The sequence below is a fragment of the Paramormyrops kingsleyae genome, chromosome 22 (assembly GCF_048594095.1).
Source record: "Paramormyrops kingsleyae isolate MSU_618 chromosome 22, PKINGS_0.4, whole genome shotgun sequence".
NCBI classification, from domain to species: domain Eukaryota; kingdom Metazoa; phylum Chordata; class Actinopteri; order Osteoglossiformes; family Mormyridae; genus Paramormyrops; species Paramormyrops kingsleyae.
In genome coordinates, this window is record NC_132818.1 from 20,477,393 (window position 1) to 20,496,431 (window position 19,039).

General features: G+C 50.5%; 1 protein-coding gene across 16 annotated transcripts in view; it reads right to left on the minus strand.

Moving 5' to 3' along the window:
* The window catches only part of srcin1a (SRC kinase signaling inhibitor 1a), a 101,592-nt gene that overhangs the window by 24,425 nt on the left and 58,128 nt on the right, over positions 1 to 19,039 (minus strand). For 13 of the 16 annotated variants that reach the window (XM_072705305.1, XM_072705306.1, XM_072705301.1 and 10 more), the window contains 7 exons: positions 10,647 to 10,842; positions 10,005 to 10,297; positions 6,239 to 7,059; positions 6,003 to 6,092; positions 5,750 to 5,877; positions 4,276 to 4,436; positions 684 to 859 (listed from right to left, as the gene is read on the minus strand). In XM_072705305.1, coding sequence (XP_072561406.1) covers positions 684 to 859; positions 4,276 to 4,436; positions 5,750 to 5,877; positions 6,003 to 6,092; positions 6,239 to 7,059; positions 10,005 to 10,297; positions 10,647 to 10,842 — 1,865 coding nt within the window. The remainder of the gene's footprint in view (positions 1 to 683; positions 860 to 4,275; positions 4,437 to 5,749; positions 5,878 to 6,002; positions 6,093 to 6,238; positions 7,060 to 10,004; positions 10,298 to 10,646; positions 10,843 to 19,039) is intronic. The other 3 variants (XM_072705313.1, XM_072705308.1, XM_072705307.1) reach the window with 1 other exon arrangement.

Consider the following 19,039-nt stretch of genomic DNA (forward strand, 5'->3'; position numbering starts at 1 on the left):
GCTTTTTTGGGTGTCCTCTGGAAGATGATCTCAGCAACACTGACTTCTGCATGTCATCTTGCTAAACAATCTCTTGTATTTTAATAGACATCATGGGAATTGCATTCCCATAGTTAAAAAGCAATTAGCCAAACACTGTTATAGATGGGTTTGTGTGAGAACATCTCATATAGCCAATTGGTTTTCCTCTCCATTCCTTAATCGGGTCTCTGTTACCACAAATATGACAAGTCACATGACCCAGAGTTTATTCAACACTTGTAGGAGTTCTGCTTACTCAAAAACGTTCTGAGGCCAGAACGACAAATTACTGGTTCAGAGAGAGAACGAATTCGATTATAGAGGAGGTGGGACCAACCAATCAGGTGTTTAACTAAAATGCCCATGAATTTATGCAGGATTTAAGGTAGTCTGGGCTAAATGTATGTGAACAAAGATAAAGGCCATTTAAACTGGGGTACCTTAAATCCAGGTAAGCAAGAAATCTAGCTTTTTGAAATGGGTCCCTGGTACTGCTAAATGGCTTTCCAACTTTCTGTATGGGACCAACTCGTGTGTGACGTCATTCCCAATTCTGAGTTCCCACCTCTGAGGCAAACGGAATGCAGCATTAATCTACAGGCAGATGTGTGTAGAGTTAATAAGTCTATAATCAGACTGGCTCATGAGGCTGGGCTACTCACTGCAGCTGCTGGATAACAAGCTCTTCCTCGTTGAGGTACTTGAGTCTCTCTTCCTCCACCAAGAGGCGCTGCCTCTGCAGGGGGTCCTCCTGCTTGCGGAGGGCGTCCGTCACACGCAAGCTGATCTCCATCTCGGTGCGCTTCAGTAGGGACCTCACCAAGTCCTGATTTTGGAGCTGTGGAGAGAGACGCCGATGTACCACTGATGTCGTCTCCTGCATTGCATCGTCAGACATTCAGCGTTCAACAGAAACATTGAACACCTACAAGCAGTATTTAGGCTATTAAAGGGGGCTACTTTTTCTGTCACATGGCAAAATCCCCACCCCCCAAAATCTATTCCTGGCTACTGGCCTGCAATTTCACCACCACTGAAGTCCAAGACCAGACATGACAGTCTCTGAAACATTCATCTCTCTTCTCTTCACATCAAGACAGCTTCTGAAAGCCAGAGTCTCCTGTTCTGCAGGCTGCAGCCACGCTGCAGGCTCATGATGCCACCAGACACGCGATTGTATTGCAGTGATTAACATACAGCCCTGAATGTCCCTGCCCTTCTACTACCGCTAACACAACCTGAGGGCTTGACGGCGACACTCGAATTAACGTTTATTCCTGAACGTTCACTTAAAATGGGGGAATTTAATGTCTCCCGCACAGGTAAAAGGCCCCTAAAGAACTTTTTTATATAGCAGGACTCATTCAAAACACAAGCAATAACAGCAAAAAGCAAGTAAATGTGGAGTTTATCTGGTGTTTTTAAGGGACTGACAATTTTACTCAAGGTACCAGTACTTTAGACTGTTCGGAGAAATAAGAGGGCAATTTCAGTAATGACTGTGCTCAAGGACTTTATGCATTTTCTGTCTAACGCGCCTCCATATGCAGGTTCTGCAATGACGCAGACCTGTTCACATCCATCTTGTTCTGCTTTCTCTGAGATGAGAATTAGAATGGGGTTATGCGGTTCTCTCTGGGGTTCTGCGGTTCTCTCTGCCCTGTGACATTTTGGTTCTCCCCTTGCAGTAGAGCCCTGGCCAGGCCTGTTGCCGTGGTCCTGCTCCCTGACTGTACCTGCCTGCCGTTGCTACGGATTAGCGCCCATATCCAAACAGCCAAAAGCAAATATTTGCCTTCCTGCGGCTGGCTGATTCGATCAGTTACACACATCTGGCATCAGGTATAATGCTCCTTTTAGATGGTCAGCTCTGTGTGTGTGTCTGTCTGTCTGTGTGGTTCAGGTACACATTACATTGTGGGGACCAAATGTCCCCACAATGTGATAGAAACCTGTTATTTTGACGTTGTGGGGATCATTTTTTTCAGGAAATTGAAGTTAATAAAAATCTGTGACTGCCATCAAAAAACGAATAAGTCTCATATTTTGTTTGGTTACTTATAGTAAGGTTAGGGCTGGGTGGGGTTAAGGTTGTCATTGTTGGGATTAGAGTATTTCCCATAGAAATGAATGGACGGCCCCCACAAGGACATAAATACAGTACAAACGTGTGTGTGTGTGTGTGTGTGTGTGTGTGTGTGTATAATAACATGCACAGAAAACCTGCATGCAAGGCACACATCCTCACAGGCATGCATGTCTACATGACACCAGTGGATGAACTATCATGTGGCAGAGCCCACCTCTGGCCAGATGGGGGCGCCGTGGGACCCAAGGTGGCCAAACATCCCTTAGTCGGTACTCATTTCTGTTGGTAAACCTGCCAACTATCATGTTGAGCACCATCACATAAGTAGCTTTGTTAAACAAACAAACAAAAAAAAAGTGTTTTCCCACACCACAAATGTGAAGCACTTGTGCGCGTGTGCACGAGCGTGTATGGACTATATTCTACTACAGCCCTCTCTGTCTGCCTCGCTCTCTCCCTCTCTCTGGTACGGGAAATCAAACAGACAGGTCTTCAGGCACCGAGAACCCAGAATGAGAGGAGCAAGGCCCAACAGCAGCATTGAGATGGGAGGGGGGCAGAAAATAGAAAGAATGCCCCCCGTGCAATATAGTGAAGATCAAAATGGCTAAATGTCCACGGGCTGGTGGTAACAAGAAGGAATGAGAGAGACAGCGAGAGAGAGAGAGAGAGACAGCGAGAGACAGTGAGAGAGACAGGGAGAGAGAGAGACAGCGAGAGAGAGACAGGGAGAGACAGCGAGAGAGAGAGACAGGGAGAGACAGTGAGAGAGACAGGGAGAGAGAGACAGCGAGAGAGAGAGACAGCGAGAGAGAGACAGGGAGAGAGAGACAGCGAGAGAGAGAGACAGCGAGAGAGAGAGACAGCGAAAGAGAGACAGCGAGAGAGAGACAGCGAGAGAGAGAGACAGCGAGAGAGAGACAGGGAGAGAGAGACAGGGAGAGAGAGACAGCGAGAGAGAGACAGCGAGAGATGACCCTGGGCCAAGCAGCAGGCTTCAGCCGGGTAATTTGTAACAAACTCCTCCGTCCCCCTGCCTGGTGCCGACGCTCTCGGCAGCTGCCCCTACCCAGCATAACGTAGTCGCTCCCCCAGACCTGACCGTGTTATATTATTCATGCTCTGCATCCATTATTCACCGGCCCAAAAAGCACAGCTCGGCCTTCCGGACTCTTCGGCTTAATTGCCCCGCCATCGTCGCGGTGCCGATTACCTTCCGAACCAAAGCGGGCTCCCCCGTAACTCTCAGGACGTGTCCTCCACACCCTTCCTGACCTCCCGGGATGCTGCCCGCGGGCTCTTCCCCGGGACGCAATCGGGAACGCCGGTTTCGCTCTGTGACTCACGCACCACGCGGGCCCCCTATAAACTACAGAACTCCGTTTTCCCGGAGGGGGGAAGCTTGCATCCGATAACCACCCAACAGGCTTCCGGAGAGCGCGAGGTTCGTATCGTTACTCTATTAACATCTCAGAAGATAAAAGCGACTCTTAATTAAAATCCCCGCAGCTCTGTAACCCATCAGCCTTTCCGTTTTCGTTTGCCCTACTTGACGCTGTCCCTCCAGGTTCACGTCTCTCGCAATCTAATTCCGATAAAAATGTACTTTTTTAGTCGCCGGCATCATTTTCATGTGGTCATGTCAAACCTGTCATCATAGCTATGGCACCAGGGGGACAAGCGGCACAGCCTCTCATTTATATATCCAGCCTCAAGGCCTCAGTACTGTATGAGCCGGCTTTCGATTAAACCTGCAATCCACGGTCGAACCAACATGGCCGAATGTCGTTACGGAGGGAGCCCTGCGCTAATGGGTTCTCGCACAGTACCTGCAGTAATGCACCACAGTTTACACCTTCCTGTTATTAATAGGAGCTCATATAACGTTAGCATGCCCGGGGGAGTTTTTGGTTCCTCTCCTCCGTTGTCTTCTGGCTTTCTTTCTTTCCCGCTTCCCTGTTTCATGCATGATTTTGTATAAATGACGTAGTAATTGTCACACACTCTCGCCAAGCGCTTTAGGGCAACTCTGTTGTGAAATGCGTCATATAAAAATAACTGAATCATCCCTGTGTGTGTTTTATTTCATCCTGTGGGACAGGCGGTGTCCGCTGGAGGGATCACATGTGGTGGGGGGGGGTCACCGTGGTAGCATGACCACTGACCTGCATCTTGCGCAGCTGGGAGAGCTGATCGCGCAGGTCACTGGCGTTCTGCCGCAGGTCGTGCAGGTGCAGTTGCATCTGCAACCGGGTGACGGTGGTGGCCTGTGTGGCTCCTCTGGGCGGGGGGGGCATCAGGGCTAGGGGGGCCGACGGTGTCTGAGCTGAAACGAGAAGAGCCGCGGGGGGTGGGGGGGGGTGTGGTTAGCGGATAAGCACAGAGTCACGCGCAAACAGTTATAGCGAACCACGCACTGCATTTTAAAGACTCCACTTCCTGTCTACCTCAACTGCTTAGTTATGCACACAGAAGTACTGTGAAGGACCAGGACTACAAAGGTACATGGAATCCCTTTCCCACTTGAACCTGGGGCACCTCTCAAACCTGGAGCCCCTCCCCGGCTACTGGGATGGTATTTCGCTACAGCGAATCACGCCACGCCGGAAAAGACCTCATTTCTCGTGAGCGACGACCAAAGTAAGGCGTGATGGGGGATCGGGTACATCCTGGCCACGGCGCCAAAGCGGATGGGCGCTTCTCTTTTTTAAGCCATCCGGCTGAAATGAGATGGAAACTCGCCCGTCTGCTCGGCCCAGACCCAAGACGAGAGCCACCCCCCCCCCCCCCCCCCGGGGCCAGTGGCAGCATCGCCCGAGTTGCAATTTCGAAAAAGAGAAGCGATGAAACTGACACAAATTTGGTTTCTGTAACGAAACTACACAGCACACAGATCATAAAATGCTCATAGAGTATGTAACAAATCAGGACTTGGGGATTAGGGGGAAAATTCAAACGACGTAACCGGACAAAGGCACGGTCACTGCAATGCGGCCCCAAACCCAAGGGGCCGGGGGGGGGGGGGGGGGCGGCAAGTGAATAATTAGAAGCCAAGAACTGCTTTACATTCTTAGTCCCTGACAACCCTGATCACAAACTTCTACCTGGGTTTTAGAGGGAAGACCTGGGTGGTCTCCTGTAGGAAATCTGGAATGAGGGGTGGAGTTCTAGAACAGACTGTCCACGTTTTTGCTTTCTCCTGGTTCACGTCTCTCGCAATCTAATTCCGATAGAAATATACTTTTTCTTTAGTTGCAGGCATTACTTTCATGTCGTGACGTCAACCCTGTAATCATAGTTATGGCAGCGGGCAACAAGTGACTGATTCCGTATTCCTCTCATTTACACACCCTGCCTGAAGGCCTCAGCGCCGTACAAGGCGGCTTCCAGTTAAACCTGCGCTCTGTGCACCCAGACAGTGCGTGTTTTTGCAAAGATAGACTGACAGATTTTTTTTAAAAAGCTTAGACCAAGGGACACGAGAGCAGAGAGGAGATGGGGAAGGGAAATGGGCCGAGCGAGAGAGAGATGCAAAATAGAGGTGGAGAAGGAAGAAGAAGAACAAAGGAGGTGGGAAGAGCCACACCCTCACAACAGACCAACGCCCTTGGGCGTCACGCGCAGCGCGTCAGCACTCACTTCCTGTGGCCGAGCCGTCGCTGGTGGACTCGGTCTTCTCGCTGGAAGAGAAAGGGCAGGGCGGTGAGATTCCCAGTCCAGGCTGGGGGGGGCAGCCGGCCATCATGCAGAGGCGCAGCAGGCTGCATCTGCGGGTCAAGGTCCACAGGCCAGGGCTTCACTAGGGGCCACCTGAGCACCCATCATCACGCGAGGAGGTGTGGGGGAGGTTAGGAGGCGGGGGGCGTGTGCAGAAGTGGGGGCGGACCCTTACGTGCTGTCACTGTCCGGTGGCCTGGTCAGGACGCTCTGGACCAGCCCTGTGAGGCTGGCGATCTGCTTCTCCATCGCCTCCATCCGCTCCCTGGGGGGCGGCAGCGAACAGACACAGGGCAGATGTGGGCGGGGCCACACACAGGTCAAAGGTTAAAGGTCATAAAATAACCACACTTATACAATCACGTCTATATATACACACACACCCCGCTGAGCTTCCCCCAGAAGCCTCACCGTGTCTCCGTCTCATTTCCAGCCAAAGGTGAGTTGTAGCCCATTGTGCCCCGACCCCCGTCCCCTCCCAGGCCCCCGGGGCCACACAGCGGTTCGGAGCTGGAGCCCGGACGGGACTTGGGGCTCTCCACAAAGACGGAGGAGGAGTCCTTGCGGAACGTCTGCCGCACCGGTGAGGACCGGCTGGGGGGCCCTGAGTATGAGTCCCGTTCACCGCGTAGCTGCATGTCGGAGATCTTCTGGGGCGACGAGGGGCCCAAGCGGAATCCTGTGCCCAGCGTGGAGGAATAGGAGTCGGGGTAGAGGGGGCCACCGGGCTTGTAAAGGGCGTCCTCCATCTCCCCCTGCAGGGCAGCGGCGGAATAGGTGCTGAGCGAGCGCACAGAGCCACGGCGGTATAGCCCCCCGGCGACGGGGAAGCCGAAGGGGTCGCCGATGGCGGCCAGGGCCTGCGTGGAGGCGATGCTGAGCCGGCCCTCGTGCACCAGGCCGTAGGGATCGGCATACAGGCCTTCGCTTTTCAGCAGCGCCACACTCTTCCCCGACACCTCCTCGTCCGGCTTGACGTCCCTCCGCTCCAGGATGGCGCTGGGTGACGGTGAGAGGCCCGAGCCGGGTGGGTGCCCCATGCCGTGGTGGTGTCCGTGCGACGGGGGCGGCTGCAGCTGTGGGTGTCCCTGCCCGGTGAAGGAGGGGGGTCGGCCGCCGGCGTAGGAGAGGCGGGAGCGTGACGGCGAGCCGGACGTGGGCGAGGCGGAGGACGGCAGGCTGGCTAGGCGACGTGTTGGTGAGGACTCCCGCGAGGTGTACACCATCTCCCTCTGAAACAGTGCACAGCTGGAGGTTACCACGGAAACACTCTAAAGGGGGACAATCAGCTGGCCTAACACCTCATTTCCACTCCAGTGTCATGACTAGCACCCCCTGCAGGTTGGGAGGGAAGAGCATCACGACACCCTGAACCAAACCAATTCACGCTACTGAAATGTGTCTCCGCACATATATTCCCTATTCTCAAGGGTGAAAAATACAATTCGATAAGTCACCCACCCCTAGTTCTACATCCGGCTCTTTGTTGCTAGGATTTCTGCACCCCATTACCTGCCAGACATCGCTTTTCCCCACATTGCCCTTGGTCTCTCCTTCCATCTCTCTTAACGCCATCATCACCATCACTGTCATCAGTCGGTCCGCCCCCTTCTGCGATCCCCTATAATCCGTCACCTTCTGAACTCTCGTTTTCTCACTGCTTTCCCATCTCATCCCCTCGTCTGGCTCGCGGGCACACAGGCGCCGCTCGGAACACTTTGTCTGAAACTCTGCAGATCTCTATCGTAACTCTGGAGGATAGCGGGCGCAGCGTGGGCCGTTCCTAATAAGGCGTCTTTAAATAGCAGCGTGGCACAGGTTTCACCAGCCTGTGTAGGTTTCCTGCTTCTCGGTAACGAAGCGGCACTCAACCGCTGTGCTGCCGCTGACCTCTTAACGAATCTTCCCATTCGTTAACGTACTGCACGTGCACCAGCTTTTATCTCATCGCATGCATATGCTAATGCTAAACGCAACATCATCCTAAACGTAACGAACTACCAGGCAAAGGTTTTACACACCATGGGGTTTTTACCACTTTTCCATTTACGTCATAAACTGCAGATTTTTTATTCTTGTTAATCATTGGAAAGTTGAGTGAACAACTATAAGTGAAAATATAAGCCAAATAAAACAAGTTTCCTTTATAACATGGAAAGAGTATGTAACAGTGCACGTCAGACATCCTGTTAACTGGTTGTGTGGTGATGTCATAGTCACATTCTAGGCCGTCCTTTAACTTTAAATGCACTAGTTAACTGTTTCATCCCATGACACAGAGCAGTATTTAATGTCCCTTATAGAAAGAATGCCTTGATTTTTCTCTGCTGTTATAACTGCTAGAGGAGGTTACTATGATGAATCAAAGATATGACACTTTCCTGCTAATAAAGGTACTCAAATGGTGAATTTGTCAGCGAAGAATATTGAGTGTATTTTTAGCATATGTAACAAGCAAATGTAGAAAATCTCAGTGCGTGCAAAAACTTTTGACCTGTAGTGTATAATTTGGAAATAAAGCCCATATCTTTAATCAAAGGATTCTGAACTAAGAAGCTGGTTTTCCACGGACATGAGGTACTTTCACACAAGTCTGTATTTTCTGATGAGATAAAACATTCATCTCACTGGCCTCTCAGTGGCCCCATGGCAAGCCCCCCCCCCCCTCCCCACGAAACAGAGCACCGCTCTGCCCCCCCCCCCCCCACCATTCCCTCCCTTGCTCTCACTCAATCTGTCACACCAACCAACTCCAAATTATCCTCGCTTAACGTGTAGCATGTATCAAAAATGGACCTGGCAGAGACTGTACCAAGGGAGCACATGCCAGCGAAGGAGGGGAGTTTGTCCCTGATGGAACATGCCAAACACGGCCGGACCAGGTGTAACTGGCCGACTGCCCTGTGGGGGGCGCTGTGCCGGTTCCTCTGAACCAAGCAGCAATGTATCGATGTACCAGCAGGTACAGAACACTGACTGGAAGAAGGTGTACAAAATGGGCCAGAATGCTTCACAGTTAACTTAATTTCTGTCCAGAAATGTTAAATATTTAAATATTGTTTTCATAAAAACAGAATATCCTTTTTGGAAGCCTATACCTTGTCCATATTACTTTCAAAAATTTCAATGGTTTGACAAAAAAACCATTTCACCCTGAATTTTCTCCCAGAAGTCTACAAAAAACCCTACTAACCTAGGTAACAAAATATAGCTTCAAAAGCAGAAAAGGAGATTCGTAATAAGATCCCACAAGAAACGGTGACAATGGACCGTGGGATTGAAAGTGAGGCCCCCGCTCATCGGTTCAGGGGGTACTCCAGTAGGCATATCTGAAAAACCATTAAAGATAATGATTTTAAAAAATGTGTGTTTTTATTTGGTGTCAAAATAAAACATTGACATATTGATTCTAATTTAGGCCAATTTTCATATTTTTACCAGCAGGTTCCAACTTGCATTAGGGTGAGCCACTGAATATGACCCCCCCTCCCCCCCCCCCAAGAGGACGGTCTTCGATGCAGAAGACTGAGCTACAACGGCCAGGTATACGCAGACCTGATGGCGGATTCAGATTGGAGCGGCTGAAACATCAATAGCAATTTAGCTGTTAAAAAAGGGAAGAGTTCATTTCCCGGATTAGGATACATGTTCAGGAGTGACTGGGCGGGGGCTGGGGGGGTGGGACGAATCCATTCCACAGGACAAAACACGCCGTGTCGGAAACAAGCCAGTGGGGAACCGAGAGAGGAACTCAAACCAGCACAGGCCCCGATGAGCGATACGGTTCTTAAAAACTCGGCACCCTCCCTGTCCTCAGGAACCATGGTCACGCTTCACAGATCTCATCCATGGTGAGTCATACAGCCTGACGAACTCTCAGAAAGAGTAAAAGCTCAGATATTGTGCTGAATATGGAAATTTACTGAATCGAAGCCTGAAATTCACTGAATGAAAGCCAGATATGCAAATGTACTGACTCAAAGTAAGTTGAGCGCCCCCTTCAGGTAAAGCTTGGCAGTAACATTATATTTATTGCGTGCTACTAATTATCCGCTGACTGGCAAACCTGTCCCACCCTGATCTGGAAAACGTGACGATCATAGTCAACCAGCCGATTGTCCACAGGTGACAGGCCGCCAACCGGGGAGCGGGACGATGAGGCTCGCGGTCCTCTCACCCTGAGGTCCCCATTGGCCAGGTGGGCGGCAGGATATGAGGCGTAGATGGGTTCCTTGCGGTAGATCTTGATGACGCTGCGGTCCTGGATGTCGCGCACGTCCTCCAGCTCGTAGAAGACGTTGCGCGCCTCATCCTTGATGAGGATGGCCGTGTTGGGTGACTTGAGCATGCCTGCCGTCAGCTTCTGGGGGAACATGTGCAGGATCAGCGCGTGCAGCGTGTCCAGGCTGCCCAGCTCGTGCGTGATGTGCACCCGCCGTGTCTCGTCCCCGAACTGCAGGAAGAGCACGCCTGTAGAAGGAAGAAAGAGCCGTCGTTACACAGCACGGTCATAAAGGCACGGCAGATGAGAATGGCATCTCTGCCCTTCCCTGCTTCCTTGGAACTCGATCTTATTATGGGATGTTTTACAGCCCTTCACTGAACGTTTCGACCCTAGATTTATGAGCCCGTTCACATCAAATCTGTACTAAAACTCTCAATAAGCTTCCCTTGCCAACTATGATAAACTACACTCTGTATTTAACACTGAGGATAGAAACACTGTCTGAATCGGGGAGACCGACGACATTTGAGCGTAGGGGTGTTTAACCCACAACGCTGTGGGGATCGATTGCTTTTCCCTGTCTTTCTGACGGACCTGGGGAGCGTAGCTTGGTCTGGCTGGCGGAGCGAGACAGCGGCAGGCTCTGCCTGAAGCGGTTCATGCGGTTGAAACCCAGGGGGATGTCAGCCTCCGACATGGTTTCCAGTGACTCGGCCGAGGCGAAGGACAGCTTGGCAGCCTGGTCGGCCAGGCCGGACTGGGTGGACTGGGAGTGGCGTGGACTACGGCTCTGGAAGAGCAAGAGAAAGACAGGAAAGCTGAATGGAAGCCACAGCAGGAGGAGGATGAATGAAATAAAACGCAATGGAGACCTCAGTAATCGTCAGCACACACTGACTACTGGGAAATACAGGTGAGATATGGGAATGGGGGAGTTCAACACCATCAACAAGAAAGTAAGGCTTAAAAACTGAACAAATAGGCCCCTCCCAGTTTAAGACTGGATCTCCTGAAGGATCCCTCCCCCTCTCTACACTGGAGTCATAATATCCATCCATCCATCTTCTAACTGTTTATCCTATTTAGGGTTGTGGGAGGTACGGAGCCTATCCCAGGATGGGCCACCAACCTCACACTCCCACATCATCCACTCACACACTCACACCTACAGGCGATTTGGTTCCTCCAATTAACCTCAGTATGTTTTTCGGCTGTTGGGGGAAACCGGAGAACCTGGAGGAAATCTCATGAGGACACGTGGAGAACATGCAAACTCCACACACATGGAACCATGGTGGAGACTCGAACCCTGGCACAAAACTGTGCCACCCCAGAATCATAACATTGTAACCAAAAGTCTATTCTAGAATTTTCCTGCCTATTCATCTCATTGTTGGGGTGCACAGCTGCATTTTAGAAACTATATTTTTAACTGTATTTTTCTGTCTGGGCCCTTTCTGTGTCTCAGTAAATCACGTCGTCATATTTCTCTTCTATTTATAACTGTTTCTTGCACGGCCAACCAGATCATAATTTCATGGCCATATAGCTGAAGATAACTATGAAGATACTATGAAGATACTTCAACCTTGATTTGAAACGGCCGCGGCAAAGATCGCAAATATCGCAAGTTTCTCTTCTCAGAATGACTGGTATTTTTGTAGCGCCTGACACGTTTCTCAACGTTTCTATGATTTTACGAGCACCCCCTCCACAGATAAAAACTTAAGGGGGCAAGGGGGGTCACAGGCAATCACCAGGAGAGAGGACGTGAGACTGTGGAAGACCTTCCAGCCTACGGGGGTCGCTCTTAATTAACGCACTCCCAGACTTCTGCTTCTGGCCGCTTTCCCTTCCGAATCCCCCATAATGAGCCCCCTGTCAGCGGCAGGACAACCGCTCACAGCCGGAGGGACCCTCGCTTGCCACTCTCCCTTCTAAAGTGTCATGAAATTGCTGCAATTTCTCAGTAAATCCTGCTTTTTTCCCCCTCTGGTTAATAGCCCATAAAACAGCCTTTCGCCGCGTCACCTTGGAGACCCATCACTGTGCAGAAGGGAGGCCCTCAAGCGGGTGGGGCTGCGTCCCGCGGCCGTCCGCCATCTTGAGCTGCCTCGGAGTGCGTGCTACGTCTGGCCCAGTCCTCATATCTGACATTTGGCTTTGTCTCTGGACGCCCCCAAACCCCAAAACAAACACTGCTCCAGTTTGGGAACCAACAGACCATAATCCTTCATTTATGCTTCACAACCTGCTCAGCACCAAGGGTGCTGGAGTCTGAACATTAGACTCCGCCCACCATTACCAGGGCGGCTCATAAGGGAGGAGGAGCCACTAGGGGGCGCATATGAGCATGTAAGGACAGATAATGGTGTCTTTGGGTCCAGGCAGGGGGGCCCATTCCTGGTATGTTGGGCTGGGTGCTGGGGGTCCGCAGTGGCAACATCAGAGACAGGGGGCGTCCAAATGGAACCGCATGTTTTCACTCTGAGACAAGGAAGCAATCATGCGTGAGAGGGCAGAATCAAAGCGGTCTGTTTTGATTTAAACGCAATTATGCGTTTAAGTGTAATTTCCCATGGACACACGGGACCGTCGCGGCTGTTCTCTGAGTCTGTGTTCATTTCGGCTGTTTTAGCGAACGGCAGACGGCTTGGAAGAGAATGAGGCACATTTAATTCTCAAGTGCCAGAACTGCAGCAATTGGGGGCGCTTTCGAAACCGCGCGACGTTCTACGATGACAATATGTTCACACCCGAGAAAGTGTTCGGTAATTAATCACAGCTGGGTTTTACAAAAGCAGAATGACGACTCCATCCACCGCAGGGTCAGAGGCACAGTATTGACAGAAGAGCATTTTCTGATGCCTTCTTTCATTACTCTTTCAAACAGCAAAGGAACTGTGTTGTATGTAGGTCAACTGCAAATAAAATCATCATTCTTTCTAGCATTCATTATGGCTTATCCAGAGCAGGGTCATGGTGGCGGGCAGGGCAAATAGCTGCCTATACGGGATGCCAGTCCATCACAGGGAACAAAAATGTACACAGAACAGGCAATTTAAAAGACAGAAATAAGCCTAACTGGCTGTCTGTAGGCTGGGCGAGGACCCAGTGTAAAATCATGTGGCAAATGATCATTCATTGAAGGAGAATGCCTCGAACCCACAACCCTGGAAGTGTGAGGCTACACACTGAGCCAAGAATGAAATGCAACTGTAATAAATGCTACATAAGGGGCTGCGCTAAGCATCACCACCACAGGAGTAATAAAAGAGCATTTAAAAAAAATGTCCATATAGAGGTTCAATAGCTTTCTCAGGCTCCTGACCAGGTACAGAGAACAGCGACTTCTGTCTGCGGTTCAGGGGAAGATTAATGGCCGAACCACTCCACCCCTGCCCCTCCCCCCCCACCCCCCGGACCCGAATCAGGAGGGCCGCTTTGATGAATCGCCGGGGGCTCCAGAGGGGAGGGGCCTCAACCTGTGATCAGTTAGGCCCAAAATCAAAGGGCCTGCTTGCCCTGGCAAGGCTACAGTCTGGGGGCATCTCCGTAACAACCTGGCACTTACTGACAGGACAGTCATGAGCAGAGGTTCAGCACGTAACCCAAATATGAAGCAGGATTGTGAAGGGGGAGGGGATGCAGGGAAAACCACAGGCCCCGAAAAAGGCAGATCTTACCGTGCCCAACCCACATCCTCCCCGGATGGCGTTTCACCAAAAGGACGGCACCTTCCGGGGATTTGCCGCACATCGCTGGCTGCACAGGGTCGCCTTCCTCATGAACGGGGGTGTGGCTTTGCACCAGTGGAGCCGGTGTCAAGCACAAGAGGACAGATGCAATTTCAAAACCTGTTACCCCGGCAACCCGGCACTAGCAACACAACAAACACCAGTTTACTCAATTAAGCAGCTGAAAACGCTGGCACACTTCTGCATCAGACCTCCCTACCCCCAGAATGGTACACCCATATTTTAGGCACCATTAATGATCATGATTCATCATGAGGACCCGTCGGCGAGTCAGAATTACAGCTCGAGCGAAAACGGCCGAGCTGCATCGCTGCTTGACTTCCTTGGCCACGGAAGGCGGTAACGCAGGAAGGCTATCTGCTAGAACCGCAGGAAGGCTATCTGCTAGAACCGCAGGAAGGCTATCTGCTAGAACCGCAGGAAGGCTCACTGCTATAAGCGCCTGTGCCAGACTCCTCCGGAGAAGGAACGTCTGCAGGCAAAAGACACAGCTCATCCCAGGCCTCTTTCTTTGCAGAAATTTGCGGCATCAGCTAACGCTGTCCATCTCTCTCTGCTTTTTCTCTGAAGATTTGTCGTTCCAACACGGCCCATTAATGCGACACAGCCTCCAGCGCAGCCACGCACACAGAGCTGTGTGAAGCACCCCGAAGACGAGACATACCTCACGTGACATCTTACAGATTGATAACTCAATATAATAATGTTATTCGATGCAACGTCTCAGATCTACAGTGAACTGGGATTAAGAATCGGCCCTGGACGTTTGCCCAAGACTGGCTCATCACATATACATGCTCACGACTGGCCCCATCGTTTGAGCCCGCGATGAATTTTGCCAGCCCACAAAGCCATCAGGAAAATGCTTGGTATACCAGATGGCCAGTCCACGATATACCACAGAGAATGGAAGAGCAAACTGACAGACTGATGGATGGATGGATGGTCTTACATTGGAGCAGGAGACATGTCAAAGAATAGCTATGCTCTTCAGTGGTGGCTTGGGAGGGAGCGAGGGAGGGGCACCACAGAGACGCTCCAGATGCTCAGGAACTCTCTGGTTTAACCCAGATCAGCTCCTCAATAACAGGCTCCCTACACCGTGGTTGGAAATGGTCAGTCTGTATTACACTGCCTTCTTTCTTACTGAAGCCGAAAGCGGAAAATTAGATAAGCCTGAGACATTGAAGAATAAGCTGTATGCTGGCCTCACACCCCCAGGGCTGAGGGTTTGAATCCCAGCTCTGTCCCAGCGTTTGGAGTATGCTTGGGCAATTTGGATAACACGATTCCTTCCTCCAGGTACGGTCAAGCCTTCCACGTGGCGGGGGTTAGGGAAATCTAATCAGGAAAAAGTGCATAAAAATTCTTGGGCCCTTTGGCGAGCGAAGCGAGCGTGAGAGCGGAAAAGAAACAAGAAACATGAGAGTGATTGATCACTGCAAGACATCAGGTAACAGGCTGCTGTAACAGGCTTGGCATCCTCCAAACAACCCCGCAATATATCAATACAAAAACAAAAAACACATTTCCTGTTGTGTATGTATGCCGTGACTGGCATCCTGTCCAACGTGTTCCTAGCCTTGTGCTCTGAGACGACTGGGAGAGACTGCAGACTCATTTTAAATGTGCTAGATACATGCTATGGAAGATGGATATTAAAGTTGTATGTATGTGTGAGATTCCCAGGCCGGGATTACATTGAATAAAGCTTGCTCTATTAGCATGTCCCCCGATTAATCCCTACCAGACTTTTCACATCATTTCTGTAGAAAACACGGTAGTGCACGGTCCCTGAACTGTACACAGCAGAATGGTGAAATTACAGCGCAGCCACAAGGCTTTGCGAAAATCAGTAATTACGTCTCAGCGGATACGATCCACAGCAGATGTGCGCGGCCGCGGCCCCGGCGGGCTTCGCAGACGCCACGATCCTCATTCCCGCCGAAGCGTTTCATGATCGCGCATAATAACGGGCCTTTCTAACGATCTGACTTCGATGGCACCACCGTCACGCGGCGGCCAGAAATACAAACGTGAGAAGCCGGCAAATCGACGGCGGTCGATTCAAGGAGACGGTGAAAACACGGGCGCGCATAATCGCAGTGTTTAAAAGGCCAAGAAGCCGGACCTTCTACGAAGGAAAACAATCGGTGTCAGTCATCAATGGAGAGCACTGCCATCAGCCACAAGCCAGCATTACCAAGATAAGTGGCTGAGCGAGCAGGTAGTGGGACGCTCCCATAATGCACTGGGGCTTTTTGCGCATACCACGCCTCCGCTCGGCTGCACCAGCACTCAACATCAACCCATTAGGGATGAAGGTAATGACATGTGGAGGAAGGGAGAGAGAGTGAAAGAGAGAGACAGAGCGAAGTACCTAAACAGTGATGTCCTTTTAAAATCCTATTCGGTATGTTACGTACAGTATCTGGGTTAGAGTCTCTTAAATCCCATTTATGAGCCTCTTGGCAGTGCTGAGGAAACGGTTAAACACAACACAAGGTGCCTAGTTAATATGCGGGGAATATTATCTTAAAGTGACAGGTTTTCCAGAGCGCAATACCGTGTATCGTCAGAAACAATGGTCTGAACACAGCTAGAAGGCTTCGAGTTCGTCTCTCCAGCTACCTCTCCTCTTTTTCATCCTCGCTGCGTGATCACCTACAGGTTTCTGTCCAATTCCGTCGCGTCACTATAGCGCCCCCCTTTCCTTACACGCCCCCACCCTCTCCACGGCCACCCCGGGCCCACGGACACGCTGACACCCCCAGTGCAGAAACGTCACACAACAAAAAGACTTCCTTTTTTTATTCCCTCTCCCGTCATCTTTTCAGTCGCGGTTTGTTCCCAGAGCGCTGTCATCTTGTGCATTGTGCCTCTACTCTGTGGAGTAAGTCACCATGGGGAGAAAAAAGAAATAATGAAAAATCACAGCCTTTTAAAAGCTCCCTCTCCATTTTCCTTTTGTCCCTCAGCCGTCATGGACCCCTTGCTTGTCTTAACAGAGGGATTTAATAATGGCTGGCATGAATCATCCCACACCCGTGGGGTAGATAAAACGTTGCCATCGATTTGGCCCACATGCTAGACGATTTCTAGCTCCCTGATGGCAGCTGTAAATCGAGGTGCTTGTATATGCCGCTTCTGCGCATCCACGGGGGTAAAGGTCACGCGACACCTAGGCGCCAGTCTCACCCAACCTGCCGACTGGCCCCTTCTGAATGAGGATGGACAGGTGGAGCTAAAGGATGAGCTGCGCCCTTGTTTCTTAAGCTGGTCTTCAGCAGCAGAGACGAGGAGCATCTGGGGTCCCTGAGAACTGGGTTGGGAAACGCTGGTCTACAGGAGTTTCTCAAGCCAATCCTAGGAGAACTCAAGCCAGTCCATGTTTTTGCTCACTCACAAATCCCAGCATAATTGAACCAAACAATCGTGCAATCCAGATCCCCGAATTACAGGCTGAGGGGGATAATTCAGGTCTAGGAAGTAAAAATCCAGACCGAGATTTTGTTGCAACCTACCTGTTGAGTATTACAGTCTTACAGACACGGAGTACTGAATTAGTTGACAAACAAAATCCTGGTCTGAATGACAGGGACCCTAAGAAAATCTGGATGACAACTGAATTGGTTTGGGTTGGGGGCCCAACATAATGTGCATCAATGAGGCTCAAAATCTCTAGCAGTGCCCCTGGGTGTGAGGTAACAGTGCCAACCCCCCCACCACACCCACACCCACACACCCACACACCCACACAATCTCATTCTAGCAGACAAGATTTTACTGGAACGAAGCGTAACTTACACACTAAGCTCTGGATTTCCCTCTCTAGTGCGAGAAGAAGCGAGTCTGCAGGTAACCATGGAGAAGGGAGAGCTCCTCAGCAGCGGTGCGCGTTGCTTCTCACGCACCAACCGTGTTAGGCACAAACGCAGCCCAACACGGGGAGCTGGGGTACCCTCGTTCCATTAATAATGGGGGGAAAGGCAGAAGGGGGGGGGGTGCGCCTGTCTGCACGGGGCCCCGCGGAGCTTTGACGGGATTACGAGGACCACAGCGTCTCCCTGGAAGCCACCTGAAGAGGAGGCAGGGGCACACAGACCCGGGAGGGGCGGTAAGCAGCAGGTACAGCGGGCACGCGCCTCATCTTCAGACAAACGATTCGAGCCCCTGGAGACTCCGCCGGACAAAGTTCTTACCCTGAAGTGTTCTGGCTGGGGGGGTGTGAATTGTATTTTTCTAAGTGTAAAATTGTAAGCTTTCAGTGCAACTTCAGATAAAATTATCTGCCTACCAACTGAAATAAATCATTCCCTAGTCGCTAGCACTCACTTTACCCACAATGCACGGCATCACTTAGTTGCTATTCTTCCAAAGCGTTGTGGGTTTGATTCCTAACCCTGGCTCTGTGTGTGGGGTTCGCATACACACAGTACTGGATGTGCAGCATAGAAGATAAATCAATGGATAGCTTTGAATTTATTCAAATAAATGTTTTATTGAGACAAGTCACATTAAGTGCTTGTTTTTTTAGGGACAACCACAGGGACCCTAAGGTGACACAGGACACTTAACCCAGTGCATAGTGTACTGTGCTGGAACACTATGTATTTCTGACTGGATCTCCCCTGGCAACCTCCAAAACAATGGATATTCACAGTGGGAGGGGCCTAAAACGCTCCCCTGTCAGTGCTGATTGGATATTAGTCTCCGGCTGACGGATGAATATTTATAGAAATGGATGCGTAGGAATCAGATATGCAAATTCAATGAGCACTTCAAAATCAAGCCTGCAGACAGAGAACATTTTTTTTAAAGAGGGATTGGGGGAAAATTACTTTCTTTATCTGACTTCATAATGCTATTTCACAGGATCCTGGCCTGGGGAACGATATTGACTAAAACTGAAGGAGTATTTCCAATCTAAAAAGCAGGGTTTAAAAACCCAAAGTGCCCAAAGTGACGTCCATCTGCAGATGCATCCACAGGAAAACCGTCGGCACTCTGAACGGAAATGATCTCCCCAAAATGTGCATGGGGCAGCCACGGCCAGCTGAGGTTTTGAGTTCTACAGACATTGCTTTTCGTGTCACATTCATCCACATCTGCTATGAGGTTTTGAAGTTTTCAGCATGCTTCCGCATATCAATGTGTGTAACTATTACAGCGTCACACAAATTCAATTCTACATGTGTTCCAATATTTTCCAATATTATAAATGTAATA